Raw genomic sequence first — 21,247 nt, 5'->3', positions numbered from 1 at the left:
GTTTTGTAGTATAATGTAGTTTAAAGGTTACTAGTGCATGCACTACATCAGCGTGACTTCATAACTGATAACAAAATGAGACATTGTCTGACCTGTAGCATTAAACTAGGTCAATTTTGGACGGCGAAAATGGTAAATAAATGAATAAATAAATAAATGCGAAAGTTCGGAAACTGTCCATGCTGCGAGAATGGACTGATCGATGCCCAAAATGCTGATATTTGTTCGTTCTCTGACAGAATGGACAGTTTTGGGTCTTTTGCCTATTTAAAACAAAGAACCCATTTGCATTAATAATAGACGCCTATTTGGGTTAAGACTGGTATAGAACAATGTACCCAAAATGAAGTTAACAATGACGAGGCATATGAGTGTGTGCAACATGAGATTTTGTAGTTCATGCATGATTGCATATTGTAAAGTTATTTGACAATTAGAGGTAGCGGTAAAGTAACTCTCGTTGAACCTGATTCTCATATCCAAATACATATATAATTAATCCTGGGCATTTCAGAAAAGTCGTAATTCTCAGAAGATGACAATATCAATTTCTTCATGATTTTGAAATATTTTTAATGTAATACTTTGTTGACTAATGCAACAAGCTCAACAGAAAACAATAGTGAAATTGTACTCAAATACATCATGGTAAAGAAAAATGCTAAATCGGAGGATAAATCAATAACAATCTCAGTTAATACCTAAACCAATACGGGTGGCAGTTAAATGATCTCACTTCCAGGAAATACACAGTATTAATTTGTGAAAATTGATTGTTATTCATCAGGAAGTGTCTATTAACTCTACCTCCAAGAATGGATGTTTGTGTGTGAAGATATTTTGGATTATTCCTGAATCAGTTTTTTCCATTCCATTAATAATTATATTTTAAAATAATGATTGGATGATTCCCTCATCCAAATAAGTTTAACAGCAGTCTATTGGATTGATTTGTTCTAAAAAAAATTCTCAACAAAATTTGATTATTGCCCTAAATATAACGATCGGTGGTGTTTCGTTACTGATCAATTATTAGTGCCAGCGATTTGAATGAGTACTTTTTCTACTGACGTGGTCAGTACAACGATAGCTGGGGCATTTTATAAAGCAAAAGTAACAGGGATTTGACAAATAACACAGTTGTTCAGTTAATTTTTATTGAAAAAAAAAAAACCCAATTCATACCGTTATTCAAATGGTTATGAAATGAAGATCAAACCTATGTGCAAAATCCCCATCAACGTCGCTGCGATCCATGTCAGATGGCTGATGAGTGATGGCAGGGTGATGGGTGATGAGCGATGCAACCCATGTCAGTTGGATGATGAATGATGACAGATCATGCTAAAAGCAATGCTGTTGCATTTAGTCAACGATCACACCAGATCATTTTCAGGCTAATGTTTCATTTTCCAGTCGAATGACTTATGTCTTTTATTGTATCATATTGTACGAAGTCACTAGCATATTTTCAGAATTAGGGATAAGTCGGAAGGAACAAAGTATAGCTACGAATGTTCATGGGTAAAATATGATATGGGGATGACTCATCCATCCCGTTCAGTAAGCTCCATAACAAAATAGTGCCGAAGGTCCAAATGATTTTCTCAGTGAGTTTTGGGGTCTGTATACATAATTTAACGCTTAAACACCTTCAACTAAAATGAAAAGTATTTGAAAATAAACTTATTATGAGGACACACATGTCTTACCTTATGTTTGTTCTATTTCATGGAATTTCGCTTTTGTTCACACGAAACCGTACCTCTTGCTCCCTCACTTCAAGATTTATAAATCTGTCGCCAGCGGGTTCACTCTACAGATTGATCTTATCCGTCCACATAAACTAACGAAACGAACTGCAGTTAGATTTATTAGTTGCTTCTTGATATTATGTTCCAATCTGTTAAATGTAATAACCGCTGGCTACAATTTTAAAATGGATGGGCGAGATACAAACGAATTTCTGCAACCGATCTTTGTTTTATTTTCATTTAACAAACAACCTCATAACAATTAATTTGAAGCGGAAAATTTTGAGAGGTCACACCTACCGTTTCATTTGCAGAGCATGTAATCTAATACATTTTCACATCCGATCAAGGAAATGAACCCCGTCCAACACGATAAAATGCTGTTGATATCAAAATAATAAACTGATGAATACTGAGGTAGAAACTATCATAGATAGATATACAACGTTTGATAGATATACAACATTTGATAGAGCGGCCTGTTTAGCTAACATAAGCCACTCTAAAGCGCTTTACAGTACATAGATATACAACTTTATACAGTCAAATTTTAGCATTAATTAATTAGCATGATCTATAGTTCCACCCCACTTAAATGCTACAGCACAGATACCGCAACACCCACCCCGGACCATTTTATACTCCACCTGGGTTGTTGGAGTTGTGTGGTCAGGAGAAAACACTTTCTCTGAATATTCCATGCGTACGGCGACTTCGGGGATCGAACCCCGGCCACCTGCTTGGAAGGCCGGAGTGTTAACCACTCGACTAATCCGCCCATCATCCGACCAATCATAGCATACATCTAATTTATTCACTAAGATAGACTCGGTAAAATGTCAATATATTAGTACCAGTGCCTCAACTTTGTCTGCTACTCAGACAGAAACGACGCTTTGTCAATATATTGGTATCAGCCTTTTCTATTCACTGTGATAGAAACGGTTAATTGTTAATTGATTAATGTCAGTGTCTATATTTTCTGCTACTCAGACAGAAACGACGCATTGTCGATAAATGGCTGCCAGTTTCTCCTGTAAGTACTGCAAATCTGAAATTGGTTCGTATTTATTAGAATTATCAAGGCTCCGGATCATCAGATCAATGTCTGGCTGGATAAAGAACATAATAGATTGGCGGCTCCGTCTTTTGTTCGCCTCTTCCTCGATAATTTGTCTTAATTGATTGCATTTTAAAATGAAACTGATACATGCTATGATATTGAGATTTGATTTCGTACTGCAAAAATGAACACTGAAATAGTTTATGTAAAATATGTCTAAAAATGATCAGTGTTCATTTAACCACTGCCTTCTGATACTTCGCAAATGATGCACTTTCTTACTGTGACGATTAAATGGTCAGAAGTCCATCTCTGCATCAGTTCCGCAATATTGATCAATATTGTTCCATGGATGGGAGAGGCTGGAATGAAGTCGCCGCGCCGGTTACACACCTGTAAACAACAAACCAAAAAGAACAACTGATATTTCCAATTGCTGATACTTAGGATCCCGAACGAGTGCCGGTTGGTTATCATGTTATCTAATTCGTGTTTGTTTGTATTTTTCATTTTTTTTAAAGACACCAGTTAACCGAGTGTTTTTTTGACACTTTAAAAATTCACCAATCATAGTTAATTGACACTTTGAAAATTCCCTAATTACAAATTCTCTTGGATATACTATTTTTTTACGATCGGAGACGGACAGACCGACCGACAGACTTACCGACTGACAGACCTACAGACCGACCAACCAACCGGCAGACAGACAGACAGATACTGTGAAGAAATAACATAGCATAGATGAAACATACATGAAAGATAAAAAAAAGATATAAAAATATATAATAATCCATTCTGCATAATATTTGCTTAAGAGTCGTTTGTTTTACTCAATAGTATATCCATAGCTTTATTTAGTGGCAGTAGTGGATACAATATTGACCATAACATGGAAACATTGGCCCTTTCCCCAAGCAGTTCATGGCGTTTTCTCTGGAAATATCTGTCCTGAAATAAGATTGTATACCGTTCAGACATAGCACATACTGGAAATTCAATTAAGTGTAAGCAACAGTATTTGTTTTCGGTTGCTAATGGCGGACATAATTGTGTGTGCATGCATGTAAATAAATATTATCTTACACAGAACAGATCAGTTTGTTGACTATTATTAACTCTTATAAAACAAAGATTAATTCAATGAAAAACGTATATTGGATGCACAGTAGGTGGTCATAATTATTGTAGCGCCTTTTGTTGCTATACAAATATAATCTTTATTTACTTTACAACAATTATGTTTAATTGTTATTTCAACTTATATTAATCACACTTGATGTTAGCGCAGGGGGGGGGGGTCTTACTCTGGGAGGAAACCAGAGTAACCCACGTGGTCGGGCTGGTGACCCAATACCTGTTCACGTCCGATCGGGGAATCGAATCCCGGCCGCCTTGGTGAAAGACGAGTGCGTATCCACTGCGCCACTCGACCATTTTTTTTTTTACAGATTGTTTGTCAGTTTTACTTTGCTCATATTCACGCTTGGCATTTATTTTCAAACTCTGGTCGATAAGACCAATTGAAAATAGATAAAAAAAACCCCTTAAAGGTTGGGCTTACTTTATGGCTTCGAGATCATGCTGAATTACCTAAATGCACTAGAGAGGAAACAATCGCTACAAGGTTTTATTTAACAAAACATCAAGAGAATAAACCGATGTGTCAATAAAACCGCAATTCGAACTCGAAATCGATAAAACTACAGTAAAATAGGAACAAAGGAAAGACTTACACGAGGACCATTCACAAATCACGAGGAGAATAAGACCATGTGTTCCAGAATTGATAAGCGTCTTGCATCGACGACACCCGCCATGTAAATATAGGTCAAATCTAAGTAATGTTACGTCCTCTTATAGAAAACCCCAGTTGAGATAACAAAACCACAAGGTCCACTAAGCATATTTTCCAGGTGATTATAATGCCGTTCACAGCATGCTTTACTGTTTATTGCATCCTTTTAGTACTCGTTTGACACCATTCCTAGTCTTATACAGTGCTCTTTTTGTAGTAGATAGGACTCTAAGGTTATGTGAATTCATGTTTTGTAATTGAAAATGGGTGTTCATAACAGTCATAGACCGTTCTCGTACTTATTGAAGGATTGATTCTTTGTTCTGTAGGTTTTATGGGGTGATGAATTGAGTTGTCCTTGAGACAAAACTCTGAAAACCTGCATTCATACGCACAGGCAATGTTAGTCTGATCAATCCCATGGGCAAATGAAACAGGATAGATAAACGTCATTAAGTCATTAAGTCTAACCTGAGTAGAACTTGAAATATTAAATGTTAAAGGATTCTATAAGAGGCGGCTCATATAGTAACAATTCATTATCGGAGTTTTTCTTTTGTCTTCTGCTAAGGGGGACATGGAAGAATTCGATGGTGTTCATTGGGCAACCGTTTTTTTCTGGAAGGGGTGAGGAGGTGGTACACACTTCTTTTTACATGGTCATGGCTTTTATTGCTGGTTTGCTTATTTCTCAAATTTTGCTCAGTAATAGGCTACAAGCCCTCATATTTTTGTAAAGAACTGCCCTGCTGAAGCCTTCCACTAGCTTATCTCCCCTTAGTTTGAAACAACCTTTAGGCAACCAAGAGTTCACCAAGAGTTCACCAAGAGTTCACAAATATAACAAAAGTATCATGTTCGCTTTAATATTAAACATTTTAGAGACAGGGACTGCCTTAAATGTAATCAGTAGACCTGAACCGTCCTAGTTTTTAGATGAGTTCTTTTCACCGGTTGACTGCATTATTTATGTAGGATTTTACAAGTGAGTATAATGAGAGTCTTCAGCCTACATACACACATTCCAGTAATACATACACAGGGTACTGCTTGTACGTTATACAGAGTCACAGACAGTGTAGCCAATGCGATAATATTAGAAGGTAAGATGCATGATTTATATAATTATTATCATATACATTGGCATATTTTGTACTTATATAGAATTTTTGTAAATATGTAGAATTATTTCTATTTTCAAAATCGTTTCATGTCATGTCGATATCAATATTTTACAGTACTTTTACGTTTCAGACTACAAATGTTCACCTACAAATCATTAAAACTCGTTTCCCAAAACGGGACACATTTGCAAAAGCGGCCAAAGAAATTGGCATGTCTTTATATTTATACACTTTTCATATTATGATACTTTTATATCAACCGATATTTTTATCAGCTTTATTAGCTGCCGCTGATGGTTACATGGACAGTTTAAAATTTGAAATACATTGTAACTACGAAAACATTAATTTCTTAATTTACCTCCTATGCGAAGCTTTTTATTTGGGTATCAATTTCATCAATTTCAGACACCTATTTTCTCATCTATATTATCTTTACTGATATCTACTTATGAACAAACACTTCCTGAATTGATAATATGGTTTGAAATACATCAATATTTAACCGAAAGAACTGTTCTTGTTGATTAACAACGGTTCGCTCCGATTTTAGTATGGGTTTGCACTACGGACCTGCCATGGTAAGCATCCGTATTCACGCTAGTGTGTTCATTCCACAACTTGAACGTGAATGTGTGACCGGGGCATAACGCCGCTGTCACATCTTACGGTCACGCAAAGTTGTGGAATGAACACACTAGCGTGAATACGGATTGCTATATAAGCTTATGAATCAAAACTATGCTAAATATTTTGATGGATTTATTAGGTTTTTAAAGTTTTGCAACAGCAAAGGTCACTATATGATGTCCACTGACTATTGGTCCAACATACCAGGACATATTTAAGCCTACAATTACGAAATCCAAATGCCTCGATTTTGGGGCAATATGACCAAATTTTACAAGCAACATTTTACAACGTTTTTGCACAAAGAAGTGAACCCAATATTCAAAATTGTTTATAAAACAAATATAAGTGAAACGTTAAATTACAATATGTATTTGTTATTAATCTTAATATTGGCAAAGCTTAAAAACCACAGTGAAGTATTCTGTCATGCAACGATAGCAATATAATAAGAAAAATACTTGCAAAATAATAACCTGTTTAAAATAGCTGGTTAACAACGATGGATCCCTCCATAATAATTTGATATGCTTAACGTCTTAATGAATAGCAATAGACTTTTGATTAAAACTTGCATGTAGTAATTATATTATAGAAAAAAAACATGATCTATGTTGTATCATTTTTTGTTTTGGTTAAATTGTCAAATTAATGAATGATTGTCAATTTTCATAAAAACTACGGCTATTGTCATATATATGTCATGTGACATGTTCTGTATAACTCGTAAGTTTTATTTGTTTCCTGAAAATTGCGTGGGAACACCCCCATATTACTAACAAACATGTACTTCAGACAAGCTAAATGGCCCCGGTTGCCAAATGGTTGGTTAACTTAAGTCAGTTGTTAGTGAACAATCGCAATTTTTGCCAATAAGAAGAACGGTCTTTCAATGCAAAATAAATCAATCAAAACACATCAATCTTATTTGTTTCAACCAATCTAAAGTAGAGAAACGATGTTAGATGCTCTTAGTTTTGTTATATTTGTATTTTATTTTTCACAAACCACTGCTTAACTCTAACCAGCCTTGGAGCAAACAATGTCTGAATTGTTCAGAATTTTGTTACATGCAATATTAAACAAAGTCACGCTGTGTAATTTAATGTAGTTTAGGTTCAAATATCTATCTGTAATGTTTACGTTACTCTACATTTATACAAATATAACACATCACAACAATTGTGAATGTTTCATTGTTGGTCACAAGCACTTTTTGTATTTCTCAAGAAGCTTCCTTAATTTATTTCTGTGTTTTTCATTGTAAATCGCTGTATGATGAAAACCGTCGAAGAAAGCTTTTATGAGTTAATTCAAGACATAAGCTGTACTCTAATGAGGCCGGAGTTAGATATTAGAATTAGGCGTATTTGTCTACAATGTGAGTTTTAAGAAAGTCCAATCGTTGTTATTTTTAATATAAAATGTGAAATTTTGCATTAACTGCTGGAAGTAACTTATAGTTGAAACTTACCAGTAGTGTTTTCTTCCTTGAGATATCAACAAAATTCTGAAGCAGGTGATTTTTATTTTTTTTTCAATATTGTTCCCTCTTATGTTGGTTTTCTGGCGAGTCTAAACAAACTTATAGAAAATATAATATTAATGAGGAATAATTATAATGTCTGTTTAAGTATTAAACTTTAAATTCAAATATAGACACCGGGTTAAGGATAATGATCAAGGAGAAAATGATAAGATTCCATGTAAAACAGTAGGTCATTTTTCTCTTAAATGTAAAAGAACAACAACGCCAATTCAACATAACCACAACATCCTTTTTTCTCTCTATCGATAATGTACAGTGTTTTTTGGGATTATTACAATTATCAATGATATATCCCGAAAATGATTAAGGTTTCTATGAACTAGCTGTGCGTGTTTCGAGGGAATTTAGAAAATAAAAATCGTATCCTATACGTGGCTTGGATCAGGGAGCTTTCTAAAGTGTTTTTTTTTAAAATATTTTTTTCCATTTTTGTTTCTTCAAGTGTTTTCACGCATCTGCAAAAAAAAAAAAAAAGAATATGGATCCCGCAGAGAGGTGTTTTGAAGGCCATACACAAACCAAGACCCGTGAGGAAAAGACACAATTCTACGACTCGTGGAGCAAACAGTATGAAGAGGTACGACTCACTATAATATTTTTAGTGTTTATTTCTCTCTATCAGTTAAACGTATTATAACGTCCTTATTTATGCTTTTTTTTGGTTGTTTTTTTCTTTTTTTCCCCACTCATCATTTAGAGGCCGGCAAACTTTTAATGTTGTCTTATTTTCGATGTATTTTCTGCGATTTCGCAGTTTGGCAGTTTGGATTGGAAACACTGGGCTGTTTTTAAGACCGTAATTATTTTGCAACGTTATGACGCCAGTATACCACATCCTTGACATTCCAGAGGCTATGCTCTCCTAAGTTCCCTGCACTCCTGTTATATGTCATGACAAATTCGTAAGCACGAAGCTAGCTATTTGATTGGTGTCTGGTATAAAAAATGACCAGTTCCTAGGATAAAACCTCTCCTTTGAAGATTATATTTATATATAAATATCAATGTAGTCAGTCCAGTGTTTGATCAGTGAAGTGGCTTTATATAATAAAAATTCTGATAGTCTTGAAAGCCATCAGACATTTTCATCTTATGCAATCTAAGTATTTAAAATGATTACTTTCAAAGTCGCTTACCCTCATGTTTTAAGTATAAACGGCAACATATACTTAGGTATATAACTAGTTAAACTTACTTTTATTGTGTAAATTATCAAATTATTAAATTTATAATAATATGGAAAACGTAATTTTACTAAAGCCTTTTATCAGCAATGTATATTTTTATCTGTATATTTTTTAACATGTTATGTGATGTGAGAAAGGAACTTTCGGTGGTTTGAAATGGACGGAGGATTTACAATTAGCATAATACTTTCAATTAAGATCTATTTATAAAGAAAAGATATGCATGCTTTTATGTCGGATTTCACTATTTTCATGGAAAGGACATGCACACTGTTGAATATCGTGGTCCAGCGATTGTTGCCGATGTACTTGCTGAATTATACCCCGGAACACGAGAGAATGTCTGCATACTAGATGTTGCTGCAGGAACGGGTTTAGTTGGTGTAGAGGTATTGTATTTGTTCTGTCTTCATGCAGGTAAAGATATTTATAATTTTGGAAACCAAAACAAGTTGCTGTAATTATGTCTATATTTGGGCAGTATTTGCGGTTAAGTCGGATATTTTATCTGTTGAAAGTAATAGTTTGATAGCTCTACGATGCAGTGTAGTAATTTTTTTGGGCATATTGTATCTATTACAAAATTGTATGTGTACAATCACGTGTGTATTTTGCTTTCATTTTTAAAGATACAGGGTGGTAGATTCTGCTGGTGGATTTCTTATATGTTGATATACCGTTAGGTTCAATATGTCCATACATTAACTATCATTATTTATTGAAAAGCGAAGACCAGCCTCAATGCATGGCATGTCAAAAACCATTTACAGTAAAACACTTGTTATCTGATTGCAGCAACAAGATAATTTTTATGTAATAATTTAACAGATCTCAAATTTCTTTTCGAAACAGTCAATATCTTACCTACCTAAATATGTTGGTCTGTTTAAAAAGAAATAACTAATCATAGCCACTTTTACTTTTAAGTTAACGTTTATCTTTTCCCTTTTCATTTGTTTGATGTAATTTCCTTTAGTATGTTTTATCTACCTTTTGATTGGCTCTAATGCCCTCTTTAGTGTTGATGGACCGTTAAAATGCAGTAATAATAACATTCATTAATATACCTCTACTTTATTTACTCTATATAAAAGTGATTGGTTAAATCGAATACATCCCCACTTTTGCCTGTCTGTGTTCTAGTCCTGTGTTTTAGTCTTGGAACTAAAATACACATACACTCGGGTTTCCGCCAAGCCAATCAGGCGAGAGGTGAGCGGAGCATGTTACCGAACTCGGAAACGACGCGCGAGGTGGGCGGAGCTTGCTACCAAACTCGGAAGCATTTGGCTCTATTGCCATCAAAAGAGTAGTTGGGACGTGAAGCAATACAGCTTATTGTTTACAAATATTTTCTAGTTGAAATTATCTCTCTTGTGTGTATCGGTATAATAAAACGGTTAAAGTATGGGGTTGAGGGATATATCAAGTTTCTGGTGTCCCTTGACCATGCCTATTTCCCTCGGCGCTCGGGACACCAAAAACTTGCTATAGCCCTCAACCCCATACTTAAACTGTATACTATGATCCCTAATCAAACCATCTTTAATTGTCTTTGCTTTTAAGCTAGCCAAGCAAGGATTTGTCAAAGTCGATGCATTGGATCCGTCTCAAGGAATGTTGGATGAAGCGAAGACAAAAGGTGTCTACCAAAAGATGATATGTTCTTATTTTGATGAAAAAGAACTTAATATTGAACCAGGTTTGTAATTTTTTCAAGACAACTATTTAAATATCCTATTTTGTTATTAATCACTTCAAGCCTAATATATTAACTATCATGATCAGCTGAACTCTGTATAAAATATAAACTTGTTATACTACAAACATTTGTCCAGCAAATTTCGCGATACATCGAGGGAGATGATTTAAGAATTGTTCCGGAAAAACTGAAATGAGGATTTCGAAATAAATTGGCGGTCAGCGAGGTGGCAAATGACACGATGTACACAACTATAAAGGTTTTTTCGCGATGTTCATAATTCTCCGAAAAAAATAGAAATTTCCGCGAGTATCACAACTCAAATAATATTTTAGTTCTACATGATGTGATACAAATCTTGCATTAATTTTGTTTTATACTAAGTTTTCCTGTATACAGTATTTTCACATAGATGTGTCGCCATTTATTCTGATTCCAAATCAAAATCATACAGCTGTACAATAAATTTAAATAATTTAAAATGAAAATTAAAGTAAGAGACCAGTTGGTATTAGAACATTGCAAAACGTTTATACACGCACTGTTTATGTGTAAAATAAATCTCATATTGTAATTTCCAATAGATACCTATGACGTCATCGTTATATGTGGAGCTTGTAGCAATAGGCATCTGCCATGTGACTGCTTGTGGGAAGCCGTACGTCTGGTTAAACCAGGTAAAGTGGAGTTATAAAGATATTTCTTTAAGACGTTCTTAACTATTATTCATTTATTGAAGACTAAGCAGGCTATTAGCATAAAAACGCAACTAATAGGAGTCCCTCGCAGACTCTGGTGTTTTCATTCTTCTTTTGACCCTAAACATGTCGTAGTAGCCAGTTGGAATGATACGACCGGTTTGGTGTCGTGCTGATGAATCTAAACGTCCTGCTGCTGTGTCTAGAATATTATATTGCATTGATGCACTCTAAAATAATCTTAAAGCGGTGCCAATATAGTGGTCTGGGCTCAATCCGAAAACCCTTACAGACCAGATCCAAACTACCAAGTGTCTAAGGCCAGTTAAGATGCACTTTTAATATGCCACCTAGCTGATGTGCCATAAACTAGACACAATAGCATAGCATTCCATATGGTCACCAGGTGTGCAGGACAGACTCGAAAAAACTGTTGCAATGGGTGCAGCCGATATATTTTGATCCCTTCAATGTCCTCTTATCAGAATTTAGTAATACTTAAACCACTCAACAGCACTTTTTTACTTTTCAGTCTTCGCCGACAGACTATTTAGCGTATTTGCACCAAGCTCCGATGTAGCCGTCCCTTCCGAACCGCTCAACATGTGTTGAAACTTTCTGTTAAACTAAATATAAATAACGAGCGATTACCGGCGTAGGGGAGAAAACTCGTATTACCTGAAAAGATAATATTATATTTTACGTGGAAAGTTTTGAACTTTAGTTAATAACTGTTGTTATAATTTTGAAACGGTAACCATGTGCATCATAATATTGCGCTTAAGTGCATTTATGCTTCTTATACGAGATGCAATTAAAGTTAGTGATTAGCTAAACTATCTTGACTTTGTTTAGAGAATAATTAGCCTGAGGCTATTGTATAAGAATTGTGTCTCCAACAGAAGCATGGGTTCTTGTTTACTTTCTGCTTAAACCATTTAAGGTTGAAAGAATTTACCATACATTTGTGATGAATTCAGGGAAAGCTCTACCCAAGGGTTAGCTCTATGGGGTTAAGTAATTAAGGGGCATTGTCGAATGTTTAACTTAAACAAAATCTGATCCCGAAGATTGATATTTCTCTCCCTGCAACACACAGAAATGATCGATTACTTTTTTCCAAACTTTTCTATTGTAAAAATTAGTTGCGAAAGGCCAAGAATAGTAATAAACTCTTTGACTGAGATTTCTTTGTCAACATCATGCAGGAGTTATAAGAACAAGAATGCACATGTGAAGCGCGGAGAAATATTTTTGCATTGAATCGTAAGGGATATATAAAAATATCTTTTCTTCTCTCAAATCTGATATACATTTTATTGTAAGGCCATCCTCGATATCCAGGGGTTATGCTCACTTTCGCTCTCTGCACCCCTGGAATATGTCATAGCAAAATTGAAGGCAATAAGATAGCTGTTTGATTTGTCTCAGGTAAAAAAAACCAAAAAACGCTAGGCTAATACCTGTTCTTTGAAGGTAACAATGGAGAGACGCCCGACTTCAAAGCCTGTCAATGTTTACCGTTACACGGCCGCGAGATTCTTTTGATGTACATCAAAGGATCAAACTAGACTTCTCGTCTTATCTTCAAGGTGCTGCAGACTGAGCCTTCAATATTGCTATTACATATTCCAGGGGTGTAGAGAGCGAAAGTTAGCGTAACCCCTGGATATCGCGGATGTTGTAAGGCATACAAATACCACTGACCAATGTTCTAGAGTTTGGCTATGAATGATGTTTTCTGTAGATAGATATTAGGACAACTTTTACTCTAATACTTATAATACGGATCATGCGTTTATATGTTGTAGGGGGCTATTTTGTGATGGCTACTCGTCCAACACAGCTGAATACGATACAGGAGTACAAAGGACATTTGGAACCCTTAATGGACGAGATCGAAAAGGAGGGGAAATGGGAAAAAGTCCGTTAGGAGATTGTTTCTGAATATCACAAAGAAAAAGATGGAATCGTTTTTGTTTATATAATGAAATAGATTTTCGAAATTGACACGGTTAATCGTGATAGATACGTTCCCTTAATGCTTTTGGTTTTCACTTTGACCGCAGATCCGTAAGTTTGAACAAAAATCTTAAACAACTGGAGAAAACGTCAACAGCAACAACGAATATGACATTTAATAAAAAAAAAATGTGTTTCACGAAATGTTCAGGATACATATAGCTTTGGCTGCATTCATCGCAAAAAGGGACATCATCCAAGATGTAAATATTAAAATGTGTATGTCTTTTATTAAATCTTTATAATCAGTTTTAATCACCAACGAAAAAACAATCAAGATTATCACTCGATTGTGGCTTGTTTCTACTCCAAATATGAAAACAATGTGCATTTATGTATGTGTACTAAAAAAAGCGAATAAAAGACTTTTTTTACCTTTGTAAAAAAGTTCCGGTCACCTGAAACACTACTTTGTTTTGTCTTTTTGATGGTAGTTTGGTGTTAATTAAATTTCAGCAGAGTGAAAAAACCTACAATTCGGTTCAATTAATTTTATAATTGGTGTCATTGAGATTGAGTTTAGATAAATATGTACTATTGACTCCTTTATGTCTATGTAAAAGCAGTCTCTATGTCAACACATTTGTAGAGAGTCTCTTTTTTCTTTTCTGTTTAATCATTGTCGTGTGTGTTTCTATAAATAGCTATTTACTATTCTTAAGTGATTTTTTTCATATCTGAATATCAATTTTACAGTTTCAGTTTAACAATATTAAAGAAAGGTGTAGTGGTTAACAAACTCGTAAGTTGTAAACCTGTCTTCCTCAGTTCAAACGTGCATTTTTATGAAGAGGCCCATATCGCTTAAAGTTTAGATATAGTTCCAGGGCTCTTATTCATGAGTCCGTTCTCATGCTCAAACTCACATTGTGTGCTCAAGACAAATTTCTTGTTCTGTTGATGAATAAATTAAAAACCGTATGATTTGTAAGAAGTTTGAAGACACCTCAATCTGATTACAGTTTAAAAATGTTCACACTTTATTTTTTAACGTGTCACGTGATTTAAGCGAGTTGCAAGAAAGGTGGTTTGAGCACAGAATCCATGCTTGAGCATAAGAAAAATTTCATTAATACGGGTTCAAAAGAAATTATATTGATATATGTAGATTGTGTATGTCGATAAATCTCTCTTGTTGTTATTTTTTGCTGTTTTTTTTAAAGGGAGTTTCAGTATTTTGCTTTAAATAAGAAAATGGAAAACCGTCAATATTTCGTAAGTTTTAATACAGAAAAAAGGAAAAACAACAATTTCACGTTAATGTGTGGAACCGTCATAATCTTATTAGCAAATTAGTGCTTAACTGAGTAGTAGTAATATATTTAATCCAGTTATAGATGTTTAATAAAACTTCAAAGCGGTTTCAGAAAACTTCTATTGAGTCAAAAGGGTTACATAGTTCCTTTCTTTGTATCTGAGTCCGTGCGTCCGTCAGTCCGAAGTATAATGCTTGCGTACAAGATATATCTAGAATCCCCGTAATATAATTAGTATATATTTACAACATTGTATGGTGATATCAAGTTCTTCATCTTAGACTTTGTAAGTCATCGGTCATGGGTCATTTATGTACAGTCACGTAATTTTGAAATGAGAAAAAATGTGTACACGATATTTAACGAACCATTATGTATGATGCACTGTTACATGGAATTCTACTCCTGGTTCGGTCAAAGTTGAATGGGCCAAAGGTCACGCTTAAGGTTTTACGTGCCTAATAATGCTTCATACATTCTGGTATGGTTACTGTTATGCAAGAGTTTGACATTATCTACATATACGCTAGACAATGCTAGGGAGGTTGCCTTCCTTGTGTCAGGAAAATAATTACAATAGATTTAACAAAATTATCAATAATTATGTTAGGTAAACATAAAAAAAAATATCATAAATGACCCTAGACCCTTGACCTATGAAATGTACTGAACGTATATAAATCATATTCAATCAATCATTTATCAAATAACGACAACACATAACAGTGTATATTATATATGAATAAAAAACACAGTATACAAAACGTAGCCAATATAGGTAAACCGACATACACTATGTGATCATATCTTTGCATAAAGACATAGGCTAAGTTTATAGTTTGATATTCATGTAATGACCACTCTCCACTTCGTGATAACACATTTGTAGCCGTATCACATTGATGTGTTCGTATGCTGCGTAGAGAAGGGAAAACACCATGTCTGCTTTAGAGTCAACAACCAGGAATCCGCAACGGTAAGATTTTGATAAATACCAAAATTGTTTTAATACTAAATTGGGATATGTGCGTTTGTTTACATCGTCTTTAAATATGCCAATTTGAAATTGTATTGATATAATATCAAATTTTACTATAGCGTTAGATATTTGATATTTTTTATTTCTTTTCAAATTCGCAATGCAAGATCACTTTCATAACATTGCCCACATAATTGTTTAGAGATAAAACAAAAAACGCTAGCTTTTTCAAATATATTGCAGTTTAATATTACATTGCATTAAAACTCACGCATCAAAACGTATTTTGTAGGTGTAATATAATATTAAAAGATCACTACATTGGATATGTTGTTTCTTCATTGTTATACCAATACTTGTGATGCTTTCTACCTTAAATACAAAGCATGGCAGTATAATGAATCTATTATTCTCATCAGAAAACATCATAAGTATATGAATGTAGTCCTTTTGTACCTCAGTCTATATTGTGAACTACTATTGCAACTCTGGATAGCAGTTATCATCGTTGCCAAACAGTGATAAAATGCGTAATGGTTGACCTGAAGGTAGGGCAAAAACAGGAAAAAGAGGAAAGCAACAGTAATAAAAGCGAACTTGAATTTACTCAGCTTTTACTTCATTCAATAAAGTAGTTGTCTTCCTATTTCGATTAGAACATTGAGGAACCTGCAGTTGGCGCCTTTGTTTATATCTAAAAGCATGAGAGACATTACAGTCCAAAGGCATTTTCTTTCTATAAACATTACATTTCCTCATGTTCAAGCCGACACAAATATTTACATACTTCTGTTGACTTTACAATAGAAAACTATTCTAGTAGCACCTGGAGACTTTGCGACACCGGAGATGGCAGGTCAAAAGATTTACTCCCAGATACCGGACACTACCGAAATAACATATTCGGAAGACCTCGAAAAAGAAACAGTTATAACCGTAACACTCAACGATGGCGAAACGGTCCGGTATCGGAAACGAAAACAACAGAAAGGCAGAAGTTTTCCGAATGCATAGCAACGTACACAGCACCCGGTAACCAAGACGACCAAAGTCATCTTTGCAGCATTATTTCTGACGTATGTTGGATATTCTATGACAGTAGAATTCGGCTCTGAAACTCTTTAAGACTTCTGATTGGAACAATACTGTGGTATCTCCTTCTATCGTGGAATCTGATTAAAAAGTAGAAATGGTTTGCAAACATCTTCGGCAGCTTAAATGTCAGGGCAGAATTCAACTTAAGATCAGAAAATATATCCGACGGTAAGTTACTTTATAATTTCATATAGACAAATACTCAGTGTACCTAACAAAAACTGACTGAACAATTATGCTTAAGGGTGTACTCCTCTGAAAATTTCCGGTGTTACTTTTTTTTTTTTATCAATCATCTATTTTTGGAAAAGGGAGTTAATGTATATTAGGAAAGGAAAAAGAATCATATGTTCGTATGTTAGTTTTATGTGTTATGATCGGTCGAAGACACTAATTTAGCATAATATGAGATTTAAGGTGATTTTGTGGGTTTTGACCATTTACAGAACAATTTCATACAATATCATCCAAGTGTGTTATCCGATATGTGTCAATGTTTGCAGTATTTATTTAAATTAAGGAAGTAAAATTTCTTAAACTGATTCATATAACTAAAATAGCGATTTAAGTTACCCCTACAACATATTTGTAAATGAAAAAATACTCTACATTGTTTGGGTAATTTATATGTAAACCTTTGATTCTTATTTAGAAATCTAATCGCTCAAAGAAACATGATTACACGAACATTCAGAAAGATTCCTTTATGCGATTAACTGGTCAGAAGTTTATCTCTGCATCAGTTCCGCAATATTGATCAATAATGTTCTATGGATGGGAGAGGCTAGGATGTATTCGCCGTGCCGGTTACACACCTGTAAACAACAAACCAAAAGGAACAATTGATATTTCCAATTGCTGATACTTAGGATCCCGAACGAGTGCCGGTTGGTTATCATGTTATCCAATCCGTGGTTGTTTGTATTTTTCATGTTTTTAAAAGATACCAGGTTAACCGAGTGTTTTTTGACACTTTGAAAAATCACCAATTACAGTTTCTCTTGAAAATTCATTTTTTTACGATCACAGACAGACAGACAGACAGACAGACAGACAGATAGACATACATCACATTAAACAATGCAAACAGAAAGCATTGCTATGCGACATCATCATTGAAAGATTGACCAATGAAACCACGTCCAGGTTGTAACCCACTAATGCGTGTCCAAAATGCTTAACAACCCTTAGCAGTTTTATCTGTTGAGTCAGTTGTGAGTATACTTATTGTGATTGTCGGAAAACCGATGTTACAAATAACAATGTAATAGGAAATTTAATTGTTTATGATGTTAATTTCTTTGATTTCGAATCTTCCATGCGGACGTCTGTTAGATGTATCTTTTTTCCTATGGGATACTCAAAACGCTTAATTCAGCAAAATATTTATATAAGGCCTTCTCGGTCAGATATAAGGACTTCTCGGTCAGATATAAGGACTTCTCGGTCATTTGTCACCTTACTAGTTGTTACAATTAAAAACGGTAGCTTCCTATATTGTTGTTTCTGAATGTGCTATCGTATTGTTTTTTGTTTAAATTGCGATATGAACATCTTGACGTATACGAAGTTACAAACGATTTGTAGCCAGTAAAAGCACACCATGTCCATTTGATTTTAGTGTTTTCTATTTGTAAAGTAATCAATCAACTCTTTTCTAACAAAACAGGTTTGATGTAAATTTTGATCAGTCTACCCGAAACAGCAGTGTTAGAGAGCCGTAATCTGAGTGTTCACCACATCTAATGCTAGCTAGCTTATAACACAGTAAGAAATCGGATGCGTGTCACATGTTACATGTATTTAGCTAATAACACAGTAAGAAATCGGATGCGTGTCACTGAGCATTTATCTTTACACACTAAGTTGTAGTCATAATAAGGTTTTGTTATTAACAGTTGTGGCGAATCACGTTCATTTAATCTTTCTTTTCGATGTTTTTATCAACATTAAGCGTTAAACATTCGATAACCTCCAGGAAACGCTTCATAAACAAAACTGAATGATATAAACAGTTAACAAACCAGGGACTGCTTAAAGCCGTGATTTGTGATGTAACAGAAGCCGACATCTCTAAATGATCCACAAAGTGATTCAGCCAGAGACCGGATAGTCTGTGTATCAACCTCCTCACTGACCACATCCCGGCTGTATCGGGACATGTCCAACACCGGGATCGTCGTCGTCATGACTACCATCACACGATTCATAACATTTAAAATAGCAATGTGATATAATGAGTCGATACAAATAATCTAAAACTTGTTCTAGATATGGCATTTTTAGCATGCGCGATACTGCTATCTTAGACCAAATAGTCTGTGTATCTATGTCCTCACTGTCCCCATCATATCGGTTCGCACGCCCCCTATTCGCTCGTCACTTGCAATATCTGCCCGACACACGCTATATCCACTTTCCTTCCGGTTACGGACACGTTTAAGGAAATCACATCTCCATTACACTTGATTGGAGTTATTGATGGCATTTTGTATGTTGTATTCAATATTAACAGTGTGTAGTAAATGATGAAAAAGGTTATGATATGGCCATTAGTATATTCTATTCCTAATCAACTCTCGATCCATACCAACCCTTGGGCCCTTCGGTCTGATATGACGCTATCCAATAATTCTTCATAAACGATACCAGAGGTTAATATCACGTTATAGTTATATTCTTGAGACAAATTGATATGCATAATGACGATAAAATAAACGTTTTTACCCAATTTAAGTTTAGTCATGTAAACCAAGTACAAAGGTCGTTGATTGATTGATTGACATCGAGTGAACAAATCAGGCATTTCTCGATTGTTGCAGAGGGCATAATAATGCATCCTCGATATCCAGGAGTAACGCTCACTTACACTCTCTGCACCCATAAGCTATATCATAGCAAAACCCCTTGATAGCGAGGATGGTAGCAGTGTAATGTAACAGTTGTCCAAAGTGTTCAAGACAATAACACTTATCTCATTATTATATATTTCAGTGTATGCAACTGTACCATTTAATGTATCGATCTAAACACTTTATTGGCATATTTGATTTGATCATTTGTAGTATATTGATTCCTTCCTAAAGCTTTCGCCTGAAATAAATGCTACCTCAAACGGCGTACGGCGATATAAATAAATGGTTGTAAAATGTTTTGGAGAACATTTTAGGGAAATTCGACAAAGACCAAGTTGAAATATACTGGTGATGAATTCGTGACAAGGACTGAATTAAACTTGATGGCGCCTAATACAAGTTGTTTGGTGTTCATCATGCTAATCTTTTGAATGATTTTACCACCTTGAGCCACAGAAATCTATCTATCGACATGTTATACCTAACAGAGTCAAGGTTGATGATAATGTACTCATACGATACATTGCTTTGGTTAGTCTCAGTTGAAAGTGATTGACAATCTAAATGCCTCTATTTCTTGCGTCCCAGCTGTGTTGTCGTCCAGGTGGTGGTTCAAGTCCGTGGCTGTTCGCACAAAGAATACGTTTATGTATTGTCCTGTATTGCTTTATGGTATTATGACTGCTGTGTTATTGTTCCTGATTGAATTTGGAATTGTTCTTGATGTTTCGCAGTCCTTGAGCTTCCGCTGTAGTGCTTTCTTTTCCTCACTCGCTGGAAACGAGTGAAGTCTTTGATAGGCATTGTTAAAATTTGCTCCGCGACAGTTTTGTAAAAGAATGTTAATCTCGTTTTGTGTTTGTCTTGATGCTGGTGATAGTAGTAAGTTATACCAATACAAAACGACATTTTAATCATGAACTTATTTTATTAACTCAATTAGTATTTATATTCGATATCTGATGACTGAAATATAGATTACTGTTACGTCATGGTTCTTGCAATCGAAGTATTTATTATGATTACTTTCAAAGTTGCTTACCCTCATGTGTTAAGTATAAACGGCAACATATACATAGGTATATAACTTGTTAAACTTACTTTTATTATGTAAATTATCAAATTATTAAATAACAATAAAGTGTATTAAACATTTTAAGTGAACACATATACGCAAGTAATAGCATTTCTCAGTAAATATATGTTATTATACAGTTAAAGTATGGGGTTGGGGGATATAGCAAGTTTCTGGTGTCCCGAGACCAGGTCTATTTCCTGAGGTGAAGCCGAGGGAAATAGGCATGGTCAAGGGACACCAGAAACTTGCTATATTCCTCAACCCCATACTTTAACCGTTTTATTATACCGATACACACTGAAGAGATGGTTTTAACTAGAAAATATTTGTAAACCATAAGCTGTATAGCTTCAATTCCAAACTACCCCTTTGATGGCAATGGAGCCAAATGCTTCCGAGTTCGGTAGGAAGCTCCGCCCACCTCGCGCGTCGCTGCCGAGTTCGGTAACAAGCTCCG

General features: G+C 34.9%; 1 protein-coding gene across 2 annotated transcripts; it reads left to right on the top strand.

Moving 5' to 3' along the window:
* The first annotated feature begins 5,648 nt into the window (after positions 1-5,648).
* LOC110447730 (Williams-Beuren syndrome chromosomal region 27 protein-like) lies at positions 5,649-13,933 on the top strand. Of its 2 annotated transcripts, XM_021493616.1 has the most exons (6): positions 5,649-5,718; positions 8,361-8,495; positions 9,366-9,494; positions 10,672-10,807; positions 11,392-11,484; positions 13,317-13,933. In XM_021493616.1, the coding sequence occupies exons 2-6, from the start codon at positions 8,397-8,399 to the stop codon at positions 13,436-13,438; spliced, it is 579 nt and encodes a 192-aa protein (XP_021349291.1). In that variant the 5' UTR covers positions 5,649-5,718; positions 8,361-8,396; the 3' UTR covers positions 13,439-13,933. The 2 variants fall into 2 exon arrangements, with proteins under 2 accessions (XP_021349291.1, XP_021349292.1); XM_021493617.1 differs by lacking the exon at positions 11,392-11,484.
* The last annotated feature ends 7,314 nt before the right edge of the window (positions 13,934-21,247 follow it).

Source organism: Mizuhopecten yessoensis, unplaced genomic scaffold, assembly GCF_002113885.1.
Source record: "Mizuhopecten yessoensis strain PY_sf001 unplaced genomic scaffold, ASM211388v2 scaffold3575, whole genome shotgun sequence".
Lineage (NCBI taxonomy): Eukaryota > Metazoa > Mollusca > Bivalvia > Pectinida > Pectinidae > Mizuhopecten > Mizuhopecten yessoensis.
This window is presented reverse-complemented; position numbering and strand designations above follow the sequence as displayed.